Below are 12,835 nucleotides of genomic sequence, written 5' to 3'. Positions count from 1 at the left end.
AATTTTAGCAATTCAAATCCCAAAGTATTTTTAAAGGACACAACAACAGGGGTTTTATCCCAGGAATGCAGGATTGATTTGATATTTAAAAAGCAATCATTATTATTCATTATAGTCATTAAAATTCATCATATTAATACACTAAAAGAAAACCCACATGATCATTTAAATAGAAGAAAAGGTACCTGACAAATAAAAACATTTCTGACAAAAACTCTTGGCAAATGAGGAAAAGAAATTAACTCCTCAAACTGATAAAGAGCATCTAAGAAAAGCTTGCAGCTAAAGTCATATTTAATGGCGTAAGAATGCTTTTCTCCATAAGATCAGAAACAATATAAATGTCTGCTCTTACCATTTCTATTCAACATTGTGCTGGAAGTTCCAGCCAGTGCAATCAGAAAAGATAAATAAAAGCAGAAAAAGTTAAAACTTTCTATTAACAGACAATATCATTGTCTATGATGAAAATCTGATGAGATACACGGAAACAACAAAATACTAACTAAATGAGTTTAGCAAGGCTGCAGGATACAAAATCAATTCACAGATATCAATCTTATTTCTATATACTAGCAATGAGCTGTCAAAAATTGGATTTTAAAAAGCATACAAAACAAACTTGTACACTGAACAGTACAAAACACCGCTGGAATTTTAAAAGGCTTAGAGAGCCTTATTCATGGATCAGAAGATTCAATATTGGAACAGACACCTCATTGAAGAAAATATACAAAAAAAAAAAAAGAAAAAAATATACAGATGACAAATAAGCATATAAAAAGATGCTCAACATTAGTCACGAGGAAAATAGAAATCAAGAACACCTATTAGAATAGAAAAATTAAAGAGAGTAAGCCAGCTCTACAGTTCAATGGATAGTTTGTTGGGCTTGTAAAAAGACTGGCAGGAAATTACAAAGCACAAAAAGGAAACCTTCAACCTTTGGAGGTTGAAGGCTATATTGACTGTCTTGACTATGGTTTTACATGTGCATAATATCCCCAAACTTCTCAAACTGTATAGTTTATATACATTACTTAAGTCAAACAGAGCTGCTTTTTTATGGGAAAAAGCTCTTTCAAAAGTTTCCTAAAGACAGTCAAATACACATACAGAATATTTTCCTATTTTTATTTGGGATATTATTTATTAAGATTCTATTCTATTCTCATTAACATTGTATGCAAACAAGTTCCTATATTAGCATAAATTTTTTTTTAGCATAAATGTTTTAACTTCCTTTTTTTTTTAAACAGCAACATAGTACACACAGTAAGGCCACACAATTCAAGCCACATTGATGGGTGTTTAGGTTATTTCTAATTTGCTATTATAATACCAAAGTGAACATATTTTGCATATATTTGTAAATAAGTATACACACACAAGCAAAGGGTGCATTCATTTAATACTTTTTGTCCAGTCTCAGGATCTACATAAATCTGTTAGAATTAATGTTAGTTTAGCAAGGTAATAAAATACAAGGTCAATAGATAAGTAGCAACATCTGAAAAGCCAAAAAGATTAAATACTACTTAAAATAACATGAAAAGAAATCAATACCTAGAAATAAGACCAATAAAAGGTACCAGACCTCTACACAGAAAACCACAACATGGAAATTCCCTGGTGGTCCAGTGGTTAGAACTTGGAGCTTTCACTGCCAGGGCTCGGGTTCAATTTCTGACTGAGGAATCAAGACCCTGCAAGCCGTGTGGCACAACTAAAACAAAATACAACCCACACAACACAGGAAAAAAAATTAAAGATCCAAATAAATGGAATAGATTGTGTTCATGGACTAAAGAACATAACTGTGTGAATTTTCCCAAATTTATTTACAGATTCAATAAAATCCTCATCAACATACCAGCAGGTTGTTGTTGCTATTCTACTACTGAGGAGGAAAAAACAAGCCGTTTCATTTATATATGTCTACCATTTACATGTAAGTTTCAAAACCAGGAAAAACTGATCAACAGCAATGATCCAGATACTGGTTCCATTTGTGGAGGTAAGGGGGTAAATTAAGGAACGGGGCATGAAGCAGTCCTTTAGGATGTTGGTCCTGTTGTGATTAAATGGTGTTCCCTTTGTAAAAATTAAAATTCTAAGACGTATCCTCACAATGAAGTATTCTACAAATCTGATCTTTGCAAACTATAATCTTAGCCAAGGTGAAACTGGCCTCTCTTGTTTTGGCTTACATTTCCTTAATAATGATCAATGAATGATGTCAAGTGAAAAAAATGTTTTTAAAAGATTACTAGAATTCTGCTAAAAGCAAATTCTGAGGGAATTCAGCAATTACTGTGGTCTGTTATGGCTACAAATATACCACTAATTAATGGAAAAGAAGCCTTAAGTGCTAAAATAAGGCCTACCCCAACTCTATAGCACCAAAATTCTAAATGGAAGAGTGTCTTAGTGCAAGACTTACAAACCATACAGGATGGAAGCACAAGTGCTGAGACTTTCAGCACAACTGAAAAAGTGGTCAATGATAGCTTCAGACAGAACAACACTCCTGGACATGACTCATAATGTATGGTTATACAAGTACACATCCTTAACATCTACTGTGTGAGAAACAAATGCCTGAAACCCAAGAACTTTTTCTTAAAAAAAAAAAAAAAAAAAAAAAAAGCAGGTTATCTGGAAAACTCAGTCACAGCACTGCAGCAACTTGACAATCCACAATCACTACTTATTATCTATTTGGATTTTGGCTCTACCTGTCCAAGCTAACCTATTTTAAATTGGAAGAATGGCTCCACTTAAAAAACAAAAAACCTAATTTTTAAATTTCTAAATTAAGCTACTAGAAAAAAATTAATCATCATTAATCTTGACTCTTTCTAGATGGTAGCTACCAAAGAGCCCTAAACATACTTACCATTTATATTCTATTTCCTCAAATCTAATGATTTATACTACAGCTTAATTTCTACTACAGCTTTTCAAAAAGGCATGTATCAGTTGCAAACCATATCTGATCAGTATATGGCATGTATCAGTTGCAAACCATATACTGATCTCAGAAATGTTAAAGTGTATTTCAATAAAACATTAATAGCCTAAAAGAAAAAGAATGCTTAATGGTTTTGAGCATGTGCTCTTCAGTCATACAAACCCAACTCTGAATCCTGTTTGACTACCAACTTTGTAGCTCTGGAGAAGCTTCTCATCTTCTCCCTATCCGTTTTCTTATTGGCAAAATGCAGGTGGAAACTCACCTAATGACTGAGTACTTAGGCGCTAGGCACTACCTAAATGACAGTGCCTTGAACACAGCTGATAGCCAGTCTTAGCTGTTAGTTGTCACTTATCAATCACAAGTTTAGGATCTCAAAGAAATGAGAGCTACAAGGCAGGGTTTAATTTTGCTGATCTGGGTTGGATCCAGTATCACCACTTCCTCTAAAAGCTCACAATTCCTTTCCACTAGTGGCGGGGGTGACGGGGGGAAGGGGCAAGATAGGGGTAGGGAATTTAGAGGTACAACCTATATCAACACTATAAACACTATAATCTTTAAAAACTGACTATGTTGCACACCTGAAATTCATATTATAAGTCAACTATACCTCAAAACAAAACCCAAAAACCACTCCAATGGGGAAAAAGAAAACTTTAAATTCAAAGAAAAACAACTACTTTAGTGAAGTTTCCCAGAATTTTACCAGGGAACCCAGTGAACATGTTAAAAATTTCAAAGATTCCCCTTTATTGCAAAAATTTTAGCATGCTCACCCCTCTAACTGTCCTAGGATCAATACCATAGCAGCTAATTGGGGACTTTTGTTTTTTAAAACTCACAAACAGCATTCATCTGGAGCAAGAGTGGCAGTGGTTATACTATCCCACCAAGATACCCTTACAACAATCTAACTTAAAGTTCATTCTAGTCTTCATAGAATGCAGCAAAACTATAGATTTTCTTTTCTGGCCACCCATCTCAATACCCAAGCATGGGTATAAACCCATCTATTGTTACTACTAACATTTCAGAAAACCTCTGGGTTTAAAACTTCATTTTTAAACCAAAAAACCAAAATTAAAAATCACTTTCAAGTTTGTAATCGTCAAGTTCCTATTTAAATCAACTGACCCTCACAGATGACTAAACCAAGAGCTGTAAAAAAAAAAAACACTGCACCTTCCCAGACCAGACAGAAAGTGGAAAACCAGTCACACTTCTGCAGTCTTCACACTTGACTGCCTTCTGATAGGATCGTTCTGAAGACCTATAACCAAACAAAACTCTCCTTCTGATGTCTTTCATTGTTTTCTTTGGACGGCAAGCTCTATTTTCTCCATACCTAGACTGTCACATCACTGAAAATGCTCAAAGCATCCTGAATTTGCTGAATACATGTAACGAAGTCTACATAGGCAACCAAGGAACTCTTATACTAAGCAAATTCATGTTGACAACCCAACTGAACAAAGAATCACCTCCACAAACGAGACTATTTTGTAAAAAGATTACCTATGTATATGAACTCTTCCAAGTCCAGGCATCCACACATTAGTGTGGGAGCAGCCTGCAAAACCCTAATTAGCAGCTTCTTTAAAAACTTGCAGTAAGGGTTTCACTAATTCCTCTAATGTTGGACTGAAACGCAGCATACAGTTAGCAAAAATACTGCTGGAAAAAGAACAAATCATCTGATTAGCTCTTGGAGGTAGCTCCAGAGAGTATAATTTTATGTGATCATCTCCAACTATCTGATAGAAAAGCAATTCACAAAAATATGATTGTTCATTCAACATACTTATTTTAATAGGAACTACTAGTACATCACTAACCTATTAATTTCCCAAGTCTTAACGACAAAGAACTGAAGTCCAAGATACACTTCTGGCACATCTCACGTAGCAGCGAGTCGAGCACAGTGAAGCTGGTACTCTCACATGTTGCTGATGTGGCTGTAACGTGGAATAACTCTTCGAGGGAAAATACTGGGTTGACCAAAAAGCTCATTTGGTAAAAATAAAAGACATATTTTCACCATGAACTTTATTGATCAATGTAGTCACTAACCGAATGAATGTTTTGGCCAACCCAATAGTATTGCAAAGTTGTTTTCTAACACAGGGAATCTAGAAATGTATCACAGATACACAGGCAACTATTTAAGCAGACCATTAACAAAGACATTTTACTGCAGCAGCATTTACAACTGCAAAGCTGGAAATAAGCTCAATGTTCAAGAGTAGTCAAACCCCCCCACCAATCAGGAGTATATCAATGTGAGGCAGTCATTCAAACGAGATAGACCTCAATGCCTGACATAAAATGATCTATATTAACTAAATATCTGTACACACTGTTGTATAAATTCCCTCAAAGATATTACTTACATCAAGTGTTTCTAATAAAGAGGACCACTGTACTACTATTTCACCATGTGTACGTGTACACTGAGAATCTATTTAATTCTTCTCTATTCCTGCCACTCATTCGGGCAGGCAGAGAGTAAACTCAGCCTTCAGTTGTACAACTCCAAAAATTGCATGTTAGATGATCCTTAAGTACATTTTGTATTATAAATAAACACTGGCACTTTAATAATTAAAATAAACATCACACTGTTACCTGATTTAGAGGGGATACTTGCACTATTTATACTTCCTGTTCCTCAGAACCAGGTTACATAAATGTAATTCTCCCCCCAGAAACATACATCATTTTTGGGAAACAAGTGATTTATGAGAGAAAAAAAAAAGAAATGAGATCTTCTTCACATTCAGGCAAAAAAATATAATCAATGTGTTTAGACTAGAGATTTTATTACAGAAGGAAAAAGGATAGAGGCACAGTATGTTTGGCATTTTTAATTTAGGTTTGTTTTATTTAAGTTTAATGTTAATCCATGCTGTGTTTCAGTAAGAACAATACAGATTCTGTATCTGTGGCTCCAGTCAGATATCCAGTAGTACAAATTAGCTTCAAGTTACACATACTGAACAAAAGAGGTTGAGCGAGCGAAGGAGGGGAGGGGCGGGCCCGGGGGAGAGGGGAGGAGAAGAAACAAAGAATTGAACACGCATGCAGGCTTTTCCATACCACCTTCAATGCTAACCTGCTTCAGAGGGAGAGTAAAAGTAGGCAAGAATGAGCAGCCACGGATTGTTGAACTGTTACCAGCACCATGCTTTTCAGCAACATTTCAGCAGAGTTTGAAACACTTTTTTACAGCAAAACCATTACAACAAACTCCCCAAAAAACCTTTTACCACCTCAAGCTAACATCCAATTAATTTTAAACATTGGTATAAAATTCAATTTAAACAATTAGAAAAAGGGAAAATGATACCACATACACCTCTATAGTGTGATTAACCTTTCTCTTAGATGCTTGCATCACGTAAAATTCTAATGGCTTTCGAATGTAATTTCCATTTCTAATGGTGATCTTGCCACATCTGGCAGGAGACAATACAGTAATGCTGAAAAAGCCTCTATGCAGTCCTGTTAGTGTTCTTAAAGAACCTAAAAGCTGGGACCAGTAAAATCCACAGAAATTCACTCTTGCCTTTAAGAACTTTTGAAAACTGTTTAAAAAAAAAAAAAAAAAAAAAACCAACAGGGCAGGAACCTAAATTCTGAGACCAAATGTAAAAGTCAGATTTGGTGGTTCTCAGTGACAATGGGGGAATTTCCAAGAGGGGTGGGATGGGAAGGTCTAGGGTGGTCAGAGATGGTTTCTCTTGTTGGCTTTTATGTCTCACTGATTTTCATCTTCCACATCCTGCAGCGCTTCTTTATTCTGCTCTTCACCTGCAAAGAAGAATGACAATTAATTTATAACCTACTAAACTAGGTTGCTGTGGGACAGACAAAGGTATCATTCCAAGCATAATACTCCTTATATTTGATACAACTGGTTTAAACACAGACAGGCAAAGGACTTCTACCATCCTTGACACCTTAGATGCCTAAACCAAGAGGTGCTGCTGGATTAAGGTCCTGAATGATCAACAGGATGGGAAAAAAAAATTGATGCATAGTAAAAGTCAATGTTTTTATGCTAAAAAAGCTCTTAAGTGGACAGCCAAGGTAACCATATTATTAAAATGATTTTCAAGCTTTCATGTTTCTCTTGAGTCAAAATACTCTTTCTCAATAACCTCACCTCTTCAAGAACCAAGAGTATTTTATAAATTTTTGCAAAATCTAATTGATCTGAAGGTTCATTAGAAAAATTTCAATATGAGAACTGAGCAGTAAAATGATTCAAAGGAATTGGAGGATTCTGCTTTTGTAAACGAATATTTTACACACTTTGTATCTTGGATAATCACACCAAACCATAAACCAAATCTCTCACTCCAGAGTGGAACAGCATGCTCAAAGTAAACCAGACCACTGAGGTTATTAAAGAAGGGCATTTGGACCAGTTCTCTCATGCCACTTTTCTCTTCCCTTTGAACATGATTATCAATTAGCCTGAGGAATTTCAACTGCACTATGACATGCAATCGAAAGCCAGCCTATTCACCAGTCATCTACCTATTAATAAGCATAAGACAGCCATAATAAGGAAGCATGCAGGCTTTTGCCAGAAAATAAACAGATAAAAGTTACATTCTTTTGTGCTTTAATAAACCACTAATTCCTAAGTAGTTACTAGTTTGATCAAAATAAATGAAAAATCAATGAACTAATCCAACAATCATGATACTTCAGACAATCCATCCATTCCTACTGCTTGTTAAATTATTCAGAATGGACAAGTGACACGAAGACCAGCTCCCTACAGACAGAAAGCGAAACTGAGGAGCACCTTTAAATGGTCTTGTCTGAAAGACCTTGATAGGATAAATGCTGTCATGGCAGTAAGGGTAAAGATAGTTTTAGTCATTTCAACATTTCTTTTGTGATAAAAATGTTTGCCATTTATTGTTTTAAAAAAGTGTTTAAGGCACATGAAGATTTTTTGACTCACATTTAGAAAGACATGCAAAGAAAAGACAAAAACAACCATTTACTGAGGGAAGAAAGGATGGACCACCCAATTGTTCTCCCAATGAACAATAATGTATTCAAACTTAAGAAATGATAAGAACATTCACACTCATTTTCAACAGCAATACACAGCCAAAATACGGTTAACATACATCAATAGAGCACACTCTTAATTTACTTATAAGCAACCAGTAGATTTGCCAAAAGTTCCAAATAACTCTGGTGTAAAAACATTGTCAGAGAAGTCACACCCAACCAGAAGTAGACAGGGGTAGCAGATCATAAATGTCTTAAAAGGTTTTGCATCCTGGGATGTATAACAGGCAGATTTTTAAGCAACAAGATGATGATATGCAGGCATGATTAGTGAAGAACCAAAACTAAAAGCAGAATTCACTGTGCCATGATAATGACTTACAAAGTAGAGTTTTTAGGAAAGGAAGAGTTGGATTTTCCTTTAGGAATCTATATTGTAAGGAGAAAGGGAGGGAGAACAATCATATGAAAGCAACATTACAAGAAAAATAAACCAAGAGCAGGACAAAGGAAAACACCAATGACTTAGAGGAATCAGATTGTGGAATATTTATTACTTTGTATGAACTTCACTCTAAGAAATAATCTGTTCCTTTTTAAGAGGATAAAATATCCTCTTAAAAGGTATACAGAAGAGGGGAAAACATTTCCTCAGATATGTATTTCTTTGCCCAGTTTCTGGATTGGGAAGGGAGAAGGGAACAAGCAGAGAACACATTTCCTCTCAATGAACTTATGTATTAAACAGTCCTCTGATCATAGGATAAAAGAAAAAGGACTGAAATTGTTTGATGAGAAAAAGTGGTGCTCCCTTTAAAGAATTATGTTTGAACACACCCAGACAGACATTAACATTCTGCAGGCAGAAGAATACAAGCATATATAAGTAAAGGTTTGTGAACAACATAAATTTCATAGATCTCTTTCTTTAGAAACCCTCAATTCAAATGGTTTTTTACACCACTTTTCACATTTAAAGTAAAAAAGGAGAAAATAATCCTTAAACTAAGTGCAAGTAACATCCTGACTAACTTCATACCCCAAACTCTTCCACATTCAGCATTGATTCTAAACCACAAAACCAACTTAACATGTAACACCTTACACCTTTTAGCAAAACTGGCAAATAATTTTCTAGTATCAACAATTTGTAATTTCAGACAGCTTGTTTATTTTGCTAAGATTTCAACAAACCACTTGAATTTTTCAAGTTAAACCATGTTTCATAATTTCAAATATTTTGTAACACACCTCTTAAGAGGAAAATTAATCTCTCAACGAAATTTAATTAACTGGTCGACCTACAAAGTGATAAGGAATTGATGAACTGAATTTCACTAGTTTAAGTGTTTAAGATTAAAATGTAATGAAACATTTTGTACAAAGGACATTCTCAACTATGAAAACATAGTAAGTTTAAAGATATTTTATTTTTAAATAATCCATTTAATAAAACATGCTTGATAACCAAGAAAACCTTTGATTCTGTACAAATGGAATTACAATCTACCTTAGTCAATTCTTGGTTATAAGTAGTAACAGAAAATCAGACTTTTTTTTTTTTTTTTGAATCTAGCAACTTTATAAAAGGTGACATCTGTACCAAATGTGTATAAAAAAAATCGCTTTGCAAAATCACCTTTTTTGTTGTTATTTTTCACCCTCAAAAAAATATCCCGAGAGATCAAAGTTTAGGTCAATACCGCTTACCAAACTCTCCACATGCTTTCCTTTTATCCCCTCAAACAGGCAGAGAGATATTAGTCTTCTCTGAGCTGGGGGTGACTATGAAGAGTCCACAGCTATCTGGCCATTCTTCTTAGTAGTTATTGTTAGAATACAATAGAATTTAAAGCTGGAAGGAACCCCAGTAATTAGTTCAGAGATGGTTTAGTTGGTTTTGAGTCCCACAGACTGGTAGTGGTTGCCTGCAGTGTTGTGCTGACAAAAAGTAATCTGTGACTCCATCTGGCTTTATTGGTGAAGTGTGCAAGTAAGTCACATGCACCACAAATCTCAAGCCAAACCTAGTCAAGTTCTAAATAGTTCAGAGAGCTACTGCATTTTAGGAGCAGAGTCCCCTAACTCTCACTTACCATAAGACAAGATAATTCTAAAATCTGACTCTGTCCTTCCACTGCCAACCTACATTCCCTGACATCCATTTTCAGATACATCTTTAAAAAGTTATGTTTCCAAATACAATATATGCTGGTCTGACCAAGAGAAACTACATCTAGCCTCAAGGAATACAAAACATGCTTCAGTTTGGGTAATACACTTTTAAAGGATTTGTACCTAAAAATGACAAATGTTGTTTCCACTCCCTGCATCACCAGAGCCAGTTACACACACTCATAATTATCATGTCACACTAGTTTGTGTCCATCTCCCGGTCCAGTCCCCCCACCCTTTCAATGATCTATCATGGTTAAAAACAATTCTTTAGAAATGAGTAGAATAAAATATTCTTTAAAATCAAGAAACGTGACAAATTTGGTCCTTTACATCTGGAATAATCATTAAGAACCCACCCTACTCCCAACAACAAGATTAAATTTTCTAAAATACTCTACTACTATTTACAACGGCAACATCAAAAAACAGAGACTATACCAGATCTCTAAAATAAGGACCTCTATGAACAGGGTGTTTCATCTGTTGTATAGAATATAGAGGGAAATAAGTCCTTTTTTTTAGATAAAAGATTTCCACACAGAAAAGATACCGTAAATATCTACTTATAACCATCTAAGTTTTAACCTGAGGATTGCCACTCAGCCAAAACAGTGACAACAACAATAAAATATAATTAACCTTAGACCCCTAAGATTCAATCTGAGGAATGGTAATATGAACTGCTTCCTCTCCCCTCCATCTTTCAAAACCGATAGAACAGACAACTAAGTTTAGCCAATGTTATGACAGGTAAATCCTTAAATCTTTGATTATTAACAAAAGATCTCCTTTTCCAAACAGGCCTTTTATGTTATTATCTTACAGACCAAAATGTAAGGCTGTACTTTGATACCATTTCCTGTAAAGGCAGTAATTAAAATTTGATAGTTTGGAGGATAGGCTGTGAGTCTAAGTTATAGCTTAATGTAAAGAAATCCCAATTTTCTAAGAGTAAATAGATCCAACAACTGAAAGAGACACAATTTAACTTCAGTCTTCTTACCATCACCCTGCATGTCTGAAGTCCATAGTGTCAGATTATCACGTAACAACTGCATGATAAGTGTAGAGTCCTTATAGCTTTCTTCACTCAGCGTGTCCAGTTCTGCAATTGCATCATCAAAAGCTGCTTTTGCCAACCTACGAGAATTCATATAAATGTATTTTAAAAATAAACAAGTCCAAAATAAACTAAACAAGCCCAGAAACAGATTTTAGAAATGATGTAAGTTAAATTTCAGTCTTTTCTTTAGTTATCACTACTAGACACTATTAGACGCTGAATGCTTGGGTTTAGGCACTGAAACAGGTGTAACTACCGAAACTCCTTTCTTAGTTTTGTAATCCAGCAACTGTGGAACTAGTGAAACTTTTGTTAGAGTTCCACTTATTACTACGTTTTTGACAGTCAGACCTAATCCCATCCAAGCCACCATCAAAATATATGCATATGAAAGGTATTTCCAAATTCTAGTCAGTTTAATTTTATTTAATAAAGTTTTAATGCGAAAGAAAAATTTCTGGGACAGTATCTCACAATTCAATAAAATTTAATGTTAACAGAGCAAGAAAGAAAAAACCCACAAAAATGTGATCATATAAGCCATTTACTACAGTTAAGAAACAAAATTCACCTTTACTTTTTGAGTACTGTGTACTATGTACACCAAGTGATGCTGGGAACAGGTAGGAAAAAGAGCAAAGAGACATAATATGAGTCCACAATGAACTTTTTAAAAACACATAAAAATAGAGGGAGTGACATAAACAGCTACTATAAAATAAAGATGAAGTGCCAACCTAGAGAAAGTACTTCAGGGACCCAAGAGGGTGAGCAAATTAGGAAGTCATATTTGAACTTATCTTAATGGGTAGAAAGAGAGCACAAATGGCACACTTCACATTAAAGCAAAAGCTCGGGAAGGACTGAAGCTGAAGCTGTGTGCAACAGCTGGACTAGAGAACAGCAACGAAGAGTCAACCAATACTATCCCTGAACAGCCACAGCTTCTGCAGTTAAGAGATATTACCTGCTTGGACACACTCAACTAGCCATTTAGAAAGCTTTTAGATGAATTAATATTGATTTTTCATTCAAAAGAATCCACCTGACAGCTGGAAAATCTCTTCTTTCAGGGAATATCTGATTCCTACATACCCAAGAACACTGAGGTTACTTTGTAACACTTACTCCTATTGTATGATGTATCTAAAATAGGCAAATTCATAGACAAGAGTATCAGAAAATCAGGCAGAGGTGTATATAGTGTTCTTGTTTAGTGGTAAGTTTATTTCAGGTGATGAATAAGTTTTAGAAATAGATGCAACAGACAGTATCATGGGTGTACTTAATGTCTACCCACTGCAGTACTCTTGCCTGGAGAATCCCGTGGACAAAGGAGCCTGGTGGGCTTCCCTGGTGGCTTAGCGGTAAACAATCTGCCTGCAGTGCAGGAGACCTGGGTTCAACCCCTGGGTTTCGAAGATCCCCTGGAGTAGGATATGACAACCCATTCCAATATTCTTGCCCGGAAAATTCCATCAACAGAGGAGCTACTGTCCATGGGGTCGCAGAGTCGGACACGATTCAGCACACATGCACACCCACTTAATGTCACTGAACTGCACATTTAAACACAGAAT

The 12,835-nt window shown here is 35.3% G+C and overlaps 1 protein-coding gene across 2 annotated transcripts in view; it reads right to left on the bottom strand.

Moving 5' to 3' along the window:
- Positions 1 to 5,833: 5,833 nt before the first annotated feature.
- The window catches only part of YWHAE (tyrosine 3-monooxygenase/tryptophan 5-monooxygenase activation protein epsilon), a 35,394-nt gene continuing 28,392 nt past the window's right edge, over positions 5,834 to 12,835 (bottom strand). The window contains exons 5-7 of one of the 2 annotated variants that reach the window (XM_043478523.1): positions 11,196 to 11,332; positions 8,397 to 8,443; positions 5,834 to 6,790 (exon numbers count right to left, since the gene is read on the bottom strand). In XM_043478523.1, coding sequence (XP_043334458.1) covers positions 8,436 to 8,443; positions 11,196 to 11,332 — 145 coding nt within the window. In that variant the 3' untranslated portion in view covers positions 5,834 to 6,790; positions 8,397 to 8,435. The remainder of the gene's footprint in view (positions 6,791 to 8,396; positions 8,444 to 11,195; positions 11,333 to 12,835) is intronic. The other variant, XM_043478512.1, reaches the window with a different exon arrangement.

This window comes from Cervus canadensis, chromosome 1, assembly GCF_019320065.1.
Source record: "Cervus canadensis isolate Bull #8, Minnesota chromosome 1, ASM1932006v1, whole genome shotgun sequence".
NCBI lineage: Eukaryota > Metazoa > Chordata > Mammalia > Artiodactyla > Cervidae > Cervus > Cervus canadensis.
This window is presented reverse-complemented; position numbering and strand designations above follow the sequence as displayed.